We start from the raw sequence: 16,312 nt of genomic DNA, 5'->3' as shown, positions 1-16,312 counted from the left end.
GGGATGAAGTCAACATTTAGCATGATCATCTGATGTGTTGCCTCGTACCGAGAGTACTGAATAATAAGAAATACTGTAAGATACAAACGACTTAATAAACAGCCCTTTAGCTACGCCGTCAGCATTCACGTGAGGACCATCACACTGTCTGTTCCAAATGTTATTTAACCCCTAATTTTTATAAGACAGAAAAGCGCCAAGCAGGATTATAAGAGTGCCTTTAGCAACATAGACACGTTACTAGTTTCCTTTCGGGAAGATAGCTGAAAAAAGAGTGAGTACCATCCTGTGGTTAAGCTAAGTCACTGGCCAGTGGGGTGCACAGGAAACCACCAAAGTAGCCAACAGAAAATGCTCGGCTCAGGCAAAGGCCCAACGATACCAGCTCAGTGAGACAGTGACCGGCACGGTAGACCGTAGACAACTATAAAGTACGGAGTATAGACATCCAAGGTTAATAATTTAGTCAGCTGAAGGCCGTAATACAATGCCATTTTATATAGAACTAGCAATATAGTCAACTCGTATTATATGTTGACTATTTGAATGGCTTTACTAGAGAGATAAGTATTTAATACTTGCATCGTACTCCCTCCGTACTGGAAATTAAAGTCGTTTTAGTGGGTTGGAGCGTTTGCATCGTTTGGGTTGTTTTAACAGGCATGTGGACCCGTTGCTTTGGTTCCCGTCGTCCCGCTTCACGAGGGAGCTGGATTCAGTGACTTAGCTTGTCCAAGTCACAACGTAACTTACCTCTTGTACCTGTCGTCCAACATAAATCTAAGAGTGACAATGGTTGCAGGTGACCTAGGGTCAGAACTTAGCCTTTTTTTTCCTCAACTGTGAAGACAGACCTCTGCAACAACAATAGTAGGAATTAATCAATCACGAATTAATCAATCAGTGATATACTTCCCAGCTGTCGCCAGTACTAACAAATATAGCACAAGAAAAAAAGAGCACGTGCATAACACTAAATCATTCAAATATATTAGGATTCAATTGACAAGTAAGTCACTGAGTACTGATTATCCAAATATTAGCCTTGGGCTGACAAACAAGTCACTGGAGCAATTCAATTATGCTATTGCTTGGTGCTTCCTAACAGTAGCAACAAGAGCATAGCTAATCAAGTGCTTAAAAGCAACCATGAACTACTTACATTTGTATTGATTGGCATTGTGACATACTACACAAAATGGTATAGTTATCCCGCAAAATACTATAGTCAACTATATCCAAAATACTATATATCTAACTAGCTTTAGAAGCTAGAACAGATCTGGAAGGTCCACATTTGCCAAAGTTGGAGCTGTTATGAGCTGGGTAAAATTCCCAATAACAGCATACTCTTGAAGCTCAACTTCTTTGCTGTTGCCATCATGTTCCAGTTCTACTTGAGGCTCTATACCACCTTTTTTCTTTTGCTGCTGCCAATGAAGCACATATAATTAGTTTAGGATAACAACAACATATAGAGATTGATCTAAAAAAAGCAACATATAGAGATGTCAACTACTTAGTTTACAGATTGCAGTACATATAGAAATGTTAAAATTGTAGCTGCAACACACCTTTGCTGTCTTCTTTGTTGCCACGGAAGATTTAGTCGACTTGCGCCTCACCTTGTGTAACTTATCGATCCAAGTTCTCTTTCCCATAGCAGTACATATACAAATGTTTGACAGCATTCTGCATTATGTGAAAGGTGCACAAACCATGGTATGACTCTGTGAACATATTTTTTATAGCCTTTTCCATAGCTGCATCTTGATCTGTATAAATAGTTCTAGGCTATTTTCCATTATGTGAAGCTACAAAAGTCTCAAAGAGCCATGTAAAAGAGTCTTCTGTTTCATCAAAGAGTATTGCAGCACCAAAAATAGTGGTTTCTCTGAACTGGTTGAGCCCAAGAAAAACACCAAATGGCCTATACTCTTTGTTTGTGCCAAATGTAGTGTCAAATGTCACTACGTCACCAAAATGTGCATAGTCAAGGATCATTTTTGCATCAGCCCAGAATATGTTGGTTATATGCTCCTCACAATCAAGCTGCAAAGCATATTGGAATGATGGGTTCTCAGAGATTTTGTTATGAAAATACTTCAGCATACTACCAGCCTGCCCAAAAGCCAACTCCCTCTGTCGTTTGCTTTGCAAATAATTTTTGCGATCACGACAAGTGTAGCTGAGGTTAAGCTGTCCACCAACTTGACGACTAGCCAACTCATGTGCTGCTTTTGGTCTAATTCCAGAATCATTAGCAGTTTCAATTTCAAATGCTTGTAAGTCTGAAATTTTTCTTTGCGATGCCATCAAAAGTGGCGAGTTTCTGGCAAGTGAAGGAGGTGATTGTGTTCAAGCACAACATCAGTGACTTCATAATTATCTTCCCCTCGATCTAATGTGAGAGTCATTCGAGCTTTGCAATCAGTTCTTGTTTCAGCTCTAAAACACTTTGTCACATGGTCTGTTAGTCCTTTCCTTCGATGGCCCTCATTGGAACAAACATATCTGCATGAAGTCACCTTACGATCATAGCTGCTCACATTTGTATACCTTTTCCTCACATCAAAGCCCATACGACCACCATATGCCACCCAGTATTGCCAAGCCTCCTCTTGATTTCTAAACCTAAAACCAACTTTTGGTGTCTCCTGATGAATTCTGCCATTCCTTTCCACAGCACTCGCAATTGCACAAAAGTTGTGTTCTGGAATCAAACATTAACTAATTTTGTAACCCAAACAATACCATAACAGTGTGTATGAAAATATTAACTGCATATAAAACTATAGCAGATGATAATCCTATCACTAAATCAAATAATTTAACCTAAAATTGGTTCCCCGAATCTAAAATTCATAAGCATTGTTCGACTGAAATTTAATTTATGAAAGTCATCGAAATAAGAGAAGCTTACTGAAAAGGCCGACCTCTGAACCCTCCTCCACGATGGCGCCCAAGCAGCAGCACGAGTTCGACCTTCTCCTCGGCGGGGGCGGCGCGACACTGGAGAGCTCCTCCACGAGTGTTGACCTGCTCGGGCTTGGGGCAGCACGACGCAGGAGGGCAACAAGGCGTGTCACGATGGCTGGGCCAGGGCGGCGCCTGAGGTCTGGCGTGGCGTGGCACAGCACGCGAAAGCTGTGGCGGCAGGAGACCGGAGTGGCACGACGTGGAAGAGCTGTGGTGGCGGGAGAGCGGAAGGGCGCAGCGTGGAAGGGCCCCAGCGGTGGGAGAGTGGAGCCGCGCGGCCGTAGGAAAATGCGTCCGTCCGCGCGCTTTGCCGAGGAGGCTCCCGCGTGCTCCTGAAAAAGTAGTCTTTAGGCCTGGATCACCTGTGAGCATTGTCAGCCCTTGGATTCACATTGAATGGCAGATACAAGGAGGTATGTTACGTTGTGACTTGGAGAAGCTAAGTCACTGAATCCGGCTCCCTTCACGAGGAGCAATAAAATTGCACCTCTTCTGTTGTCATCCCCTCCACTCCCTCTTCATTCCTTGCTCGCTTGCTCGCACTGGGTCCGGGAGCGGACAGACGCGCTCGATGGCCACCATCAGCTTCGATGCGCTGGTGTCGTTGGCGCTCTTTGGCGCATTCGTCAGCTGCGCCCAGTTCACGGTGGTGGACGTGCTCAGCCGCGCGCGTGTTCATGGGACTCCTCATTAGACTATGCGCCATGCCATGCTCCCAGCGTACGTTAGCCATGGAGGTGGCGCTAGACTCCATCACGTCGGAGGAGATGGCGGCGCATGACCTCATGGCGGTGGACGTGCTCAGTCTGCTCGTGTTCGTGGGACTCCTCGTCGGATTACACCACGGCTTGCTCCTAGCGTACGCCATAGAGGTGGCGCCGAACTTTGTCATGTCGAAGGAGATGTCAGCCGCACTAGGTTCACGGCGGTGGACGTGCTCAGCCCGCGCATGTTCATGGGACTCCTTGTCGGACTACTGTAACACCTCGAGTGTTTAAATACTAAAACCTGCCATGTCATCATATGCATTGCAAAGCATTTGGCATTTAGTGAAAATTTTGATATGTATACACTAAAACAAGTTTACCTTTATGTGGTATGTGTTGAATTGTATTGTTTGAATCAAGTTCAAAATTTGGTTTGGATTTGAATTTTCAAGAAAAAAAACCATGATTTTCAGTATTTAAATCCTACTCTGAAAACTCACTTCAAAATCTAAGCATATTTTGGGGTTGAGCCTAAAAGCAAAAGTGTAGAGCTTGTCAAGTTATACAAAGTTTATTTTTGGAGTTTTCAAAGTTGTTATGAAAAATTTGAAGTAATTTGAAAAGGCGAAATTCGTTAAATGTCCCCTATTTGAATTCAAAATTTCATTTCAAAATGTAGACCAAATTAAGGGTTGGTTATAAAATAAAAGTTGTAGAACTTTGGATTTTGAGCAACTTTTATTTTTGGAGATTTTTGAGTTGTTATACAAATTTGGGAGTAATTTGGATTTTAAAATGAATGGCAATTATGTAATTAAGTGGAACAGTGTCATGACCACCGCCCCATCGTCGGCGACCTTTTGCTCGGTTCCAGACGCGCCTGTGGCCGCTCTTGGCTTCGCGCTAGCGTGGAGAAGGCCACTGCGTGTCGCCTCCTTGATCTCTTGGCCGCTCTATAAAGCTCAGATGCCGTCGCCGACCTTCCTTTCGTTGCTCTGCTTTTCCTGTCGCCCTTGCTCATCTCCGGCGAGCTCGCACCGTCGCTGTAGTGTCTCCACCGTCGTAGCAAAGCGCTCAATAGCTTCGCCTACTCCTTGCACGCCTAGCCATCCAACTGTGGTCACCTGATTTCGCCTGGAACCCGCGGTGCGAACCCTTCTTCCTCGCGGCCGGCAACCTCACCCTCGCAAGCGCATCTCCGTGGCCAGCGCTCTCCAGTGAGCCGTTGCCCTTGCTTTGTGTACCTATAGCTCCGTCTCGATGCCGTGGTGCTTAATACCTTGTTGCTTGGTCATTTTGTCCAGCACAGTCGCCTGAGCACCGCCGTCGACGAAGTCTGCTCCGCCGTGGTCGCTGTGAACGACGATCCACGTCATCGTTGCTTCTCCGGTCTCGCTCTTTGCTCCAACATGTTCGTGGTGAGCTGCTGAACCTTCCCGTGCCTTTTGTTTACACTCTACCGGCCTTGTTTCGCCGGTGTGGCGTCGCCGAGCCGTCGTGTCCGCCATGGCCGAGATCAAGCTCGTAACTCGCTATAATTGCTCAAGCTAATGCCTTCAAGCGATGCGGGGTGGTGTGGGGAGTGTTTTGGTACTTTGGCCGTCGCCGTTGGTCTCACCGTCGGCGAGTTTTCGTCGGTCAGCGCCGTCGCCGTCGTGGTCAAAGCGGGAGGTTGGGGATGATAGGTGGGGTCACCCTGTCAGTGACTGTGTAGTTGAAAATGAATTTTCTATTTTTCAGATTTGAATGAATAGTGATGTAATTTGTTATTTTTGTGTAGATTGATTTAGAGCTTCAAAAATTATGAAAATTTTTGTGTGACCTCTCTGTGATGAATACTATTTAGGAAAAATATGAAATGTTATTTTTCAGCACTTTTTGAATGTGATAAAAATTGCTCAATTAATTAATAAATGGGTTTCCATGATTTTTCTAGGCTTAATTAATTATCCAAAAAATATGAAATTTGTTTTGCCACTTACTTATCATGTGATGAACATTTACAAAAATTTTGAGCTCAATTAGAATAAGTTTATTTATTTCATAATTTTGAATTAAATAATTAATTCATAAAAGCAAATAGTAACCTTTAATGATTTAGGTTTTGTTTGAAATTTTGGATTGAGTGATGACCTTGGGTCATTAGTTGGTAATGATCCTTGGCAATTGATGTATGTATTATGAAACTGGTTTAGTTAGTTTGACTTGCAACTGTACCGCGAAGGAAAGTTGTATTCGAATTGTTAATTTTGCATCCATCATCAATCATCATGTTTCGTATCCCGCATCATGTTAAACATGGCATTGTTACTACGTGTAGTGAACGAAGGTGAACACGTGGTAGTTAATTAAGTTGCGGAGGAGGTTAATCCGTCTGTTGAGGTCGGGTCGGATACTTATGGAACATCGTAGGAACCTAACTTTTTCGTCAACGAAGGCAAGCCCCGGATGCATTTAACCCTACCTTGTGTTTTACAAATTTTATCGCTTTTGCTTTTCTGTACTGCATTAAGTGATTAGGAGTCAAGTGGAAACCTAATTGCTGCATTGCCAACCTTGTTTTTCCATATCTACCTTGTTACCAGTTTTAATTCGTAATGACTAGTTATGCTTAGTCATGCTTAGTCGGGTGATTACCTGTCACCTGAGAATTTTAAATGGATCTTTGGTTACTTATGTTATCATGAGATATGAGCATGGAAGTAATAAATCTAGACCGAGCGGACTCGATGTGTGAGAGCCACAAGACATGGAGATCTTGTGAGCGACTTCTTTTCGCCTGTATCGATTAAGGTCCGTCCATTGTTGAATTGCATGAGATGAGACTTTGTAGTACTAACCACATACTTCGGTAAGCCTTAACTTAGCAATTTTATTATGAGAATGGCTACTCGCGCACTGGGAGTGGAGAGATGGTGGGAATAGCGTGTACCCATGTGGCAATGGGCCGGATTGGTGGAGTACTGTATTCTCGGGTGACGCGGACCCGTTCTTGTTTTAGAAGATCCGAGGATAGGTTGATATATGTAAGTCGGGGACCTGCATATGTCGTGTGGTCTAGAATCCCCAGCTGGGTTTATAATCGGTTCGAATCGTCGTTGCTCCTCGGTTATGGAGACTCAACTCACTGTTTATCATCGTAGTTAATAACTGAAACTTGAGCTGGATTTGAGAAAGAGTTTGATATGAAGTTCATGATCTCATTACGGATCATGGCAGATTCATATATTGTTCTTATGAAGTTTAAACATTGAAATACTGAAATTTTGTAAAGAGCTTTTACGCAAAAGAACTTTGAATATTGCTAAAGCCAAACCTTGAATCCCTGAGCCTGCATTCCTGAGTCTTCTCAGTTTTTATTTCAGTTAAGTCTTGTTGAGTACTTTTGTACTCAGGGTTCGTTGATCCTTGTTGCAGGTGAACCTCATGAGCAGGTCTGTTTTGGACCTTGCTGCATGACTGTTGTTCAGGTCGATAACGATAAATGAATGTGTGATCCTTGGGCAGGATGCTTATTTTGTGTGTTATGTTTATGTTAATTATGCCACTCCACTACTATTAGGGTTTGTAATAAGTATCGAACTTAGTTTGTAAGGTTTGAAACAACTGGTTTGTAAACTATGTTATCGTAAGACTTTCGCTATTTTACTCTGATGTATATATTTGAATAAATGTTGTAATACTGCAATGACTCTGTAATGTGATCCTGCTCAGAAATCGTGGATGATTTGGGGTTCCCCGAGGACACCCGACAGACTTCTTAAGTTACCAGGAACATATGCATAGTTGTCAAAGGTCGTTGGACAGTGACAAGTGCATGTGGGTCCTATAATTTAGGAGGTTCTGCCACAACTACGCCACAGCGTGCTCCCAGCGTACGTCGAAGGAGATGGCGCCGTAGGACCTCATGGCGATGGACGTGCTCAGCCCGTATGTGTTCATGGGACTCCTCTCATCAGACTACGCCACGCCATGCTCCCTGCATACGTCAGCCATGGAGGTGGCGCCGGACTTTGTCATGTCAGAGGAGGTGGCGCCGAAAAATGCCTACCCTACGAGGGATGGAAACCTTGCTCCTCTTGGCTCGCCCTCACTACGCTAACCAACACAACTGTAAACGTTTGTTGAATGTGATATACCCAAAACACTATTTAATAAGGAAAAACATGAAAAATACACCCTAATTAATCACTCCTTGGTATGTTAAATCCTGTCCAAAACGACCTAAATTACTAGTATGAACTATGGAGGGAGTAAATGATTTGTTGTATTGTATATCTATACCGGATTGGGTAAGAGAAAGCAAGCGAACCTTTTTTCTCATAACATGTGCTGCTGCTGCGGGGCGAGGAGCTTAATGCCTGCTCCCCAGTCTCTTTCTTAAGAGTAAGTATAATAACAGGCTGTATGCTGAGGTGGAGGAGAGAGAAGAAGTGGGCTATAAGGACGTCCCCAACAGCCATATAAATATCTAGCAGATATAGTAATGTATTCCACGTGGATGAAAGATAGCCCTGGGCGTTCGGTTCTACCGAACCGAACCGATCGGTTCTTCGATTTTTGAAGAAGTTCGGTTCTCAAAAAACCAGTTCTGACCGGTTCTTCAAAAAACATGGAACCGACCAAGTTCGGTATCGGTTCCGGGTAGAACCGAAAAACCGAACAATACCCAAAATCCATGTAACAGCATGTTCAATAGCAAATTTTGACAGCATATCAGCATGATTGCACACAAAAACCACAGTGACAAATATAACAGTCAAATAGAGTAACAAATACATAAATAGAGTGCTAACTTCTAAAGCAAGGCATCAGCATTCAGCAAGAGTGCAAGACAGCTGGGCTGGGTCTTATTGCCTAATGGGCCGGTTCCTCAGTTAGTTCGGTTAACCGAGGGGGGAACCGATTTTACCAAATAAAATTCGGTTCCTCGGAAAATGAGAATCGAATAGGGAACCGAGACTTCAGTTCTCGATAAATTCGGTTCCATTCTCGGTTTTTTTGGTTCGGTTTGATTCCCGGTAAAATTTAAAGGGCTAATGAAAGAGAAGGCCAAAACTGAACTAGCCAGCGACTATGCAAGCAGTAGACTCGCACTTCCCCCAAGAAAATACCAGACTGTGACCTGTGTGGGCCACTTTTCTTGTGATGGGAAGCTGCTCCTTTCCTCTCTTTTTTTATTCCTTCGTGTCTCAAATCGTCAGTTGACTTAGAAAAAAAACCTAAAAAACTTTGTGAAAATATCAAGTAGAGCGCGAATGAATAGCGAAGAGCTAACTATTATATAGTTGACTATATTATTAAAGCATCTTTAGTAGACTTTCTAAACCTATCTATCCTATATTTGGATAGTGGAGACTAAACGAGACACTCTAGCAGACTACTTATTTGACTACCTATTTTTATTGGTTCAATAAATTCCTCCTCCCACTGCCACCATCTATTGGCTTAACAAATCTGCCTACCAATTTTTCTTCGTCAGTTTCTCTCCCCACACATCCCGCCCTGACACCGGTCACGCGCCTCCTCCCCACCGGCCGCGCTCCTCCTCCCCGTCGGTCCTCCCGGCGTGGCCGCGGCATCATCACATGCGGTGACCCTCAAACGTCGGCGGATCCCTTCCCCGGCAGTCCTCCCGGCGTGGTCATAGACCCTGGCGCGGCCGCGAAGGGCCTCACGATGTGGGCGCGGCGGCGCTTCCCTGTCCAGTGCAGCTTGCCCAGTGCCGACCGCCTCCTTGCTACCCTCCTCCGGCCATGCCCATCTCTGACACTCCCCGATGGCGCCCATCTCGATCGGGTGCTCCTCGATGGCGGGCCTCCATGGCTTTGACGTGGACGGATCTCCCCAGTGCGGCAAGCTTCTCCAGCCTCGGTTCCCAACTGTGGTCCCACTGGTGGATGGCCCCGACGCGTGGCCTGCCCGGCGCGGCAGCCTCATCCCCGACGCATGTCCTGCTGTGGCGAAAAGAACATTGAAGAGGATGACACATGGATCACGCGTGTCATTCTCTGCAAGGTTTAGTTTAGGCAACGTATTTTAGGTTGTACCGCTGGAGTTGGGAGTAAAATATAGGTTATATAAATAGTATAAAAATAGGTGGCTACTCAGATAGAGAAGTTCTAGACAGTAGTAATACTGGATATGCTCTTAGTCTAACGTGGCTGCTTTCCTATAACGTAAATATCTTGTCGCCGGCTGAAAAACGCTTAGTATACTTGCTCTAAGCCCTTTCAAAAAGTACAGGCCCACGTGACAAAAAACGTGACATTGTAGGTAGTGTGACCTGTTGATTAATTCTAAACTTTTACTCCAACCAAAGACAAGCGGTAATAAAGAATTCCCGCCAAGACAAGACCCAAGATCGCCGGCGACTGCTGGTACGCTAGCAGTGGCGGCCGCCCCGATGCCGGGCTGAGCTTCCCATCCCGCAGCGAGAGGAGAGGGACAGTGCGGAGGACTCGGACGGATGGGGCCGGCGGCGTGGGAGCGGCGGCGGACGCTGCTGGTGGTGAACCTGGCGTCCATCATGGAGTGCGCTGACGAGGCGCTCCTGCAGGCGGTGTACCGGGAGGTCGGCGCCGCGCTTCACGCGACGCCCGCGGGGCTAGGCGCTCCGACACTGTGCCGCTCCGTCGTGCAGGCTGCCTGCTACCCGCTGGCCGCCTACGACGCGGCGCGCCACAACCGTGCCCACGTCATCGCCGTCGGGGCCTTCCTCTGGGCCACCGCCACGTTTTTCGTCGGCGTATCGGACACCTTCCTGCAGGTGATCAGCTTTTTTCCGCTGCTGCTTTACAAGCTCTGTTTGATTTGTTCCTTGCCACTTGTTTCCATGCTGTTTCTTTGAAATCTAGTCTGTAGATCTTCTCTGGTAGACTGGTACAGAACTACAGATGCACAGTGGATCAGCAGAGTCTGACAAGTGCTCCTTGACAACCAACCAACACTTGTATGAATGTTCAGATTGCAATCTCACACGGCCTGAACGGGATTGGCCTAGCTCTGGTGGTGCCATCGATCCAGTCACTGGTGGTCGACTCCACCGATGAGGCCACCCGCGGCTCGGCGTTCGGGTGGCTGCAGCTCGCCAGCAGCCTCGGGTCCATCTCTGGCGGTTTCGTCGGCCTGCTCCTGGCGCAGACCACGGTTCTCGGCGTCGCCGGCTGGCGTGTCGCGTTCCACCTCGTGGCGTCTTCATCTCCTGGAACTGTCCGGCGACAAACTTGTAAGCCAACCATCGCATCCAAATGTTCTTCTTGTAATTCTGCAACGGCATTCCAACTCGATCTTGCTAAATCTTACAGCCCGATCATGGCGGAGATCCTCCCAGAGAAATCAAGAACCAGCATATATGCCCTCGACGGGACACTGGAATCCGTGCTAGCATCCTTTGCGCCTCCGATCGTGGGCCTCCTAGCTCAACGTGTGTTCGGCTACAATCCAGACGACAAGGGGAAGAGAGTTCACCGGGATCGGCAGAACGCGGCCTCCCTGGCCAAGGCGTTGTACACGTCCATGGCGATACCATTCATAGTCTGCACCTCCATATACTCCTCCTTGTACTGCAGCTACCCCAGGGACAGGGACCGTGCACGCATGCAGTCTTTAGTGGGATCGGAGTTGCGAGAGCTGGAGGAGCAAGGAAGTTCTTGCCTGGAAGACGGCAGTGGGCATCGGAGTCAAGCAATGGCCTGACGACCGAGGTAGCATAGCTAAGGTGAAGAAAAGAGTACTTGCATTAAGTTGAGGAACTAATCAAGCTATGTGAAGTCATATTATGTTAAGGATCAAATCATTAGTGAAAGTGACTTAAAGCAATGGGCTGAAGTCACATGTGTTGGAAAGATTCAGGTCACAAGATCAACATGTGTTTCCTCAAAGAGATGAGACAAAGATAATTTGCAAACCTTATGAAGTAATATTGAGAAATAGGATAATACATACGATGGTGGAAACTCCAAATTACAAAGGTTGCAGCAATCGTCTCAAAGGCATTTATAATTCATTTATATATTGAAATTGAGTTTAGGAAAAGCTATACTATAAAGAGAGATACAATGCACAAGCTTTAATGTGCAACCAAGTACTCATTTATCCACCAAATATCCTTAAAGCCTCAGCCAAGACAGCAAGCTTTGCAATCCTATCTTTTGTGCTGCCTGGCAGGTGAGGCACTGCTGCACTAAGTCAAGGCACTACCACATTGAGGCACTACCATAGTTCAGGCGAGGCACTATCGCAGTTCAGCCGTGGTACTACCCCGACTTAACTGACCATTGGGAGCACAAGGTATTTATACCTTCTCTTATTCCTCACAATGGTAACCTGGTTTTCAGATCGACCATTCCCTTTACAAGTGTGACTCTCCCTCACTCACCATTGGAGCCCCTCAAGCTTCTCCTTTTGATTCCCTTCCAAATCCAAGAGAGTTTGAGCCTCTAAATTGCATTAGAGAGCAGCCCCAACTGTTCTTCATCTCCTAGAGCACTTGGGGTTCGCGTTCAAGCCGGTGGATTGTTTGTTACTCTTGGAGCTTGCTCCTAGCCGGCTAGAGCGTTATCCGTGGAGCTTGCCAACTCATGTGGCAGCCCTGGAAGGTTTGTAATCACCCCAATCATCTAGTGGAATCACCCCTCATCTCAAGAGTTCATTCTCTTGACTTGAGAACAAGGATAAAGTTGAAAGAGACCAAAGCCTTAGTGGCTTCCTCAACAACATGGACATAGGCAAGCCTTGATGGCGAGCTAAACCATGGGATAAATCGGTGTCTCACTTGTGTTCTTGTGATTTGTATTGCTATACTTGTATTTGTGGTGATTCTAAGGTTTGGTCCTGATCTACTTGCTCGTGCACTTCCACCAATATCTAGGTGGTGGAATAGGCTCTACACTACCTCAGAAACATCAGTAATTTGCTCGATCTACTTTTCCTTGAGCAGTTTTTGAATTGCAGTTCGAGCTTGTTTGTAGGCACAATAGTGCTACATTTTTAGTGCGGTAGTGCTGCACCTTGGGAGCAGCAGTGCCGCACTTAGAATTTAACTTTTGCTGCAAGTTTGTTTTAAACAAGCATATTCGTCCCCCTCTAGGTGACATCAAGGTCCTTTCAAATGGGAACCTCAACACCCATATGGGCAGTTGGTACAAGCGCGGGCTTGGCTCCTAGCCGGCTTCCGTGAGGTCAAAGTGTCTTGAGTGTTAATAGGTGAGGCTGAGCTACAACATGCACTACTATAGAATTGGACATCACTGTCGGCCTCATCACTGCCGGATTTGTGAGACTGACAGTGATGTACCTTCACTGCCGGTTCTGAGCTTGAAAATGAGAAAATAATTGGGGCTGGGCTAAAACCGGCAGTGAAGGACCACATCACTGCCGGTTTATGGCTTGCACCGGTAGTGAGTTGGTGACCACTTATCACTGCCAGTTTTAGCCAAGAACCAACAGTGATTTGGTGCTACCATTGTCAGTTCTAGCCAAAAACCGATGGTGACAAAATGATAGTACAAAGAGCTAGCGCCGTCCTCTCCTTCCTCCTCTTTTCCATCCCAAGCACAGAGGCGCGTGTTTGGGCCGCTCCCTCCATTGCTGCGGCCGCTCTTCACCATGAAGCTAGCTCTTGGATTTGGAAGAATGGCATGATCTTTTTGCTTTAAGGTTAGTAACAAGCATCCACTTCTTTGATTTTCTTGCTTAATTAGTGTTGTTTTGATGGCTATATTGCTTGATTCTCATTCTAGTTCTTTCTCCATTCTAGAGAGCACTTTTCCAATTGGACTTTGTGCAAGGCTTCCAAGCAAATTATGGTGAATCCATCATCCAAAAGGTTAGTGTCTATGAACATATTTAAATTCCTAGCTAATTATTACATGGTGGTCAAGATCGTCATTGTTAATATGTGATGCTATAATTAGTTCTTAGGAGTAGAGTAGATTCTTTTACAATTTTGATGAGCAAATTAATCTGTGTCACCTAACAATGCATTGTTTGAAGCTACATTATTGTTTATGATCATGTCTCTAATTTTAGTCTTTTTTAAAAAAACTAGTGTCTCCATTTTTGTGTGGCATGAAGTAGAATAATTGTTCTTCATCATTGTGCAATAATTGTTTTTTATGGGGCTATGATTTTTAATTTATATGGCCGGGGCTACCAATTTCAATTTTGAATAATTAGTGTACAGTAATTTTTTCCAAAAATGGGGTGACTAAATTAAATAAGTGTAGAATAAATGGTACTTTTGAGCTACAATTGTTGTTCATAAAGCTCGACTTCTTATTAATTTCTCTGTAATTACTGTCTCAATATTTTTTGTGTAGAGATGGACCAAGAGTGGATGCATCTATCCCGAATGGACAAGCAGTACATGCATGGCATCAGCCAGTTTATTATCAATGCCAAAGCCCATGCTGAGAATAGGAACACTATCTTCTGTCCATGCAAAGATTGCATGAATCAAAGGAAATGACAGAAATTTGAGTCTATACGATTGCACTTGATTACCAGGGGGTTCGTGCCAAACTATACGATATGGACTATGCATGACGAGGTTCGTATGAATGTTCTACAAGAAAATGATGATGATGTGGCCATACCTGACGTAGTCATCCACGATGATGGCGAGGAACCCGGTGTCAACATGGAACCTATGGCCACAGTTAATAATATGTTTAGAAACATGCTAGCTGACGACATCGAGGATAATGATGGCATTTCTTAGCTGCTACATAATGTAGAGACCGGATGTCTTAGTAAAAGACAGCTGAGAAAGCTAGAGAAAATAAGACAAGATGGCAAAACACCATTGTATAAGAATTGTCCAATGAGCAAACTAGAAGCCGGCATCATGCTGTTAGAGTTCAAATCGACAAACGGATTGAGCGACAAATGATTTGATCAGTTGTTAGGTATAATAAGAAAAATGCTTCTAGAAAAAAACAAGTTGCCAGAAAAGACATACCTGGCCAAGTAAATGATCTGCCCCATCGTCCTCGAGGTTGAAAAATCCACGCATATTCCAATGATTGCATATTGTATCATGGAGACAAATACAAAGACTTAGATGCGTGCCCTAAGTGTAAAGCTCCATGGTATAAGAAAGGGCCGTCAGATGAGGGTACCAAGACCAGAGGAGGTCCCGTAACGGTTGTTTGGTATTTCCCTATAGCTCCCCGGGTGCATAGGCTATTTGCATGTGCAAAGTCAGCCAAGCTATTGCGCTAGCATTGCAAAGAGCGTAAGAAAGATACAATGATGAGGCACCCCACCGATGGGAAGGACTAGAGGACTATCAATACTATGTTCTATAAGAACATCGGTGGAGAGATAAGGCACCTTTGGTTTGAGCACAGATGGAATGAATCCTTTCGACCAAGTAAGAAGCAATCATAGCACCTGGCTAATGACGCTCTGTATATACAACCGTCCACCTTGGCTCTATATAAAGTGGTCGTACATCCATATGCCACTACTAATCTAAGGGCCAAGACAACTTGGGAATGACATCGATGTGTTTCTAGAACCAGTGATCGATGAACTAGTGGAGATGTTTGAAAAGGGTATGGATGATGTTTGGGACGAGTAAAAAAGGAACATGTCATGATCAAGGCAGTACTTATCGCTACAATCACTGACCTACTAGGTCAAGGTTGCTTGTCTGGAGAGAAGACAAAAGACTATACTGGATGTGTCGAGTGCTTGGACGACACCGATGTGGTACATCTATTAAATAACTCAAAGATAGTTTATATGGGACACTGTAGGTTCCTACCTAAGGATCACCCTTACCGCAGAAATAGAAAAGATTTTGATGGGACTATTAAGAAATGCTTACCTCCAAAATATCAAGATAGGTCTGTGATACTTCGAGAAGTCAATAAACTAGAGGTTATCCTTGGGAAAGGGGACAATGTAGTAGCAGCGCCTGATGGGAGTATCTGGAAGAAAAAAATAAATTTTCTAGAAACTACCTTACTAGCCAGTACTGAGTGTACACCACTATCTTGATCCCATGCACATTACTAAAAATGTGTGCGGTAACACGCTTAACACCTTGATGGACACCGGGGGGACATCGAAGGATTCACTAGCCACATGCCTAGACATGTAACACTTGGGAATCAGGAAGGAGATGCATCTCATGGCGCTAGAAAATGGCCAGTTCGAACTTCCAGTTGCATCATGGACCTTGAAGAAGGAAGAAAAGCATGCGCCTATTTCTTTCTTCAATGATCTCAAAGTCCCAATAGGCTACTGTGCGAACCCGAAGAGGCTAGTGAATATGAGAGAACTCAAGTTCAACTATGGCACTATGAAGGCCCATGACTATAATGTCATTATGACTCAGTCGCTCCCTGTTGTCCTGCATGGTATCCTCCCCCAAAAGGTCAGTGCCCCAATCATAAAGATGTGCTCATTCTTCAATGCAATATCAAAAAAGGTCATTGATGTGTCCACGCTGGACCAGCTGCAGCGGGACATAGCCGAAACTCTCGTTAGGCTTTAGATGCATTTCTTGCCGACTTACTTTGATATCTCAGTGCATCTGCTTGTTCATCTTGTTAACCAAATTAGAGCCCTTGGCCCAATGTACCTGCATCAGATGTTCCCTTTTGAAAGGTTGA

At 44.9% G+C, this 16,312-nt stretch overlaps 1 protein-coding gene and 1 pseudogene across 1 annotated transcript; one reads left to right on the top strand and one right to left on the bottom strand.

Annotated features, from left to right (window-relative positions):
• Window positions 1-1,271: 1,271 nt before the first annotated feature.
• LOC136548623 (protein FAR1-RELATED SEQUENCE 5-like) lies at window positions 1,272-5,062 on the bottom strand (annotated as a pseudogene).
• Window positions 5,063-10,155: 5,093 nt separating this feature from the next.
• Window positions 10,156-11,384, top strand: LOC136548622 (uncharacterized). The gene is made up of 2 exons (XM_066540082.1): window positions 10,156-10,455; window positions 10,653-11,384. The coding sequence occupies exons 1-2, from the start codon at window positions 10,156-10,158 to the stop codon at window positions 11,382-11,384; spliced, it is 1,032 nt and encodes a 343-aa protein (XP_066396179.1).
• Window positions 11,385-16,312: the final 4,928 nt, after the last annotated feature.

Source organism: Miscanthus floridulus, chromosome 4 (assembly GCF_019320115.1).
Source record: "Miscanthus floridulus cultivar M001 chromosome 4, ASM1932011v1, whole genome shotgun sequence".
NCBI lineage: Eukaryota > Viridiplantae > Streptophyta > Magnoliopsida > Poales > Poaceae > Miscanthus > Miscanthus floridulus.
Note: the sequence above shows the minus strand (reverse complement) of the source record. Positions and strands in the feature narration are given on the sequence as shown.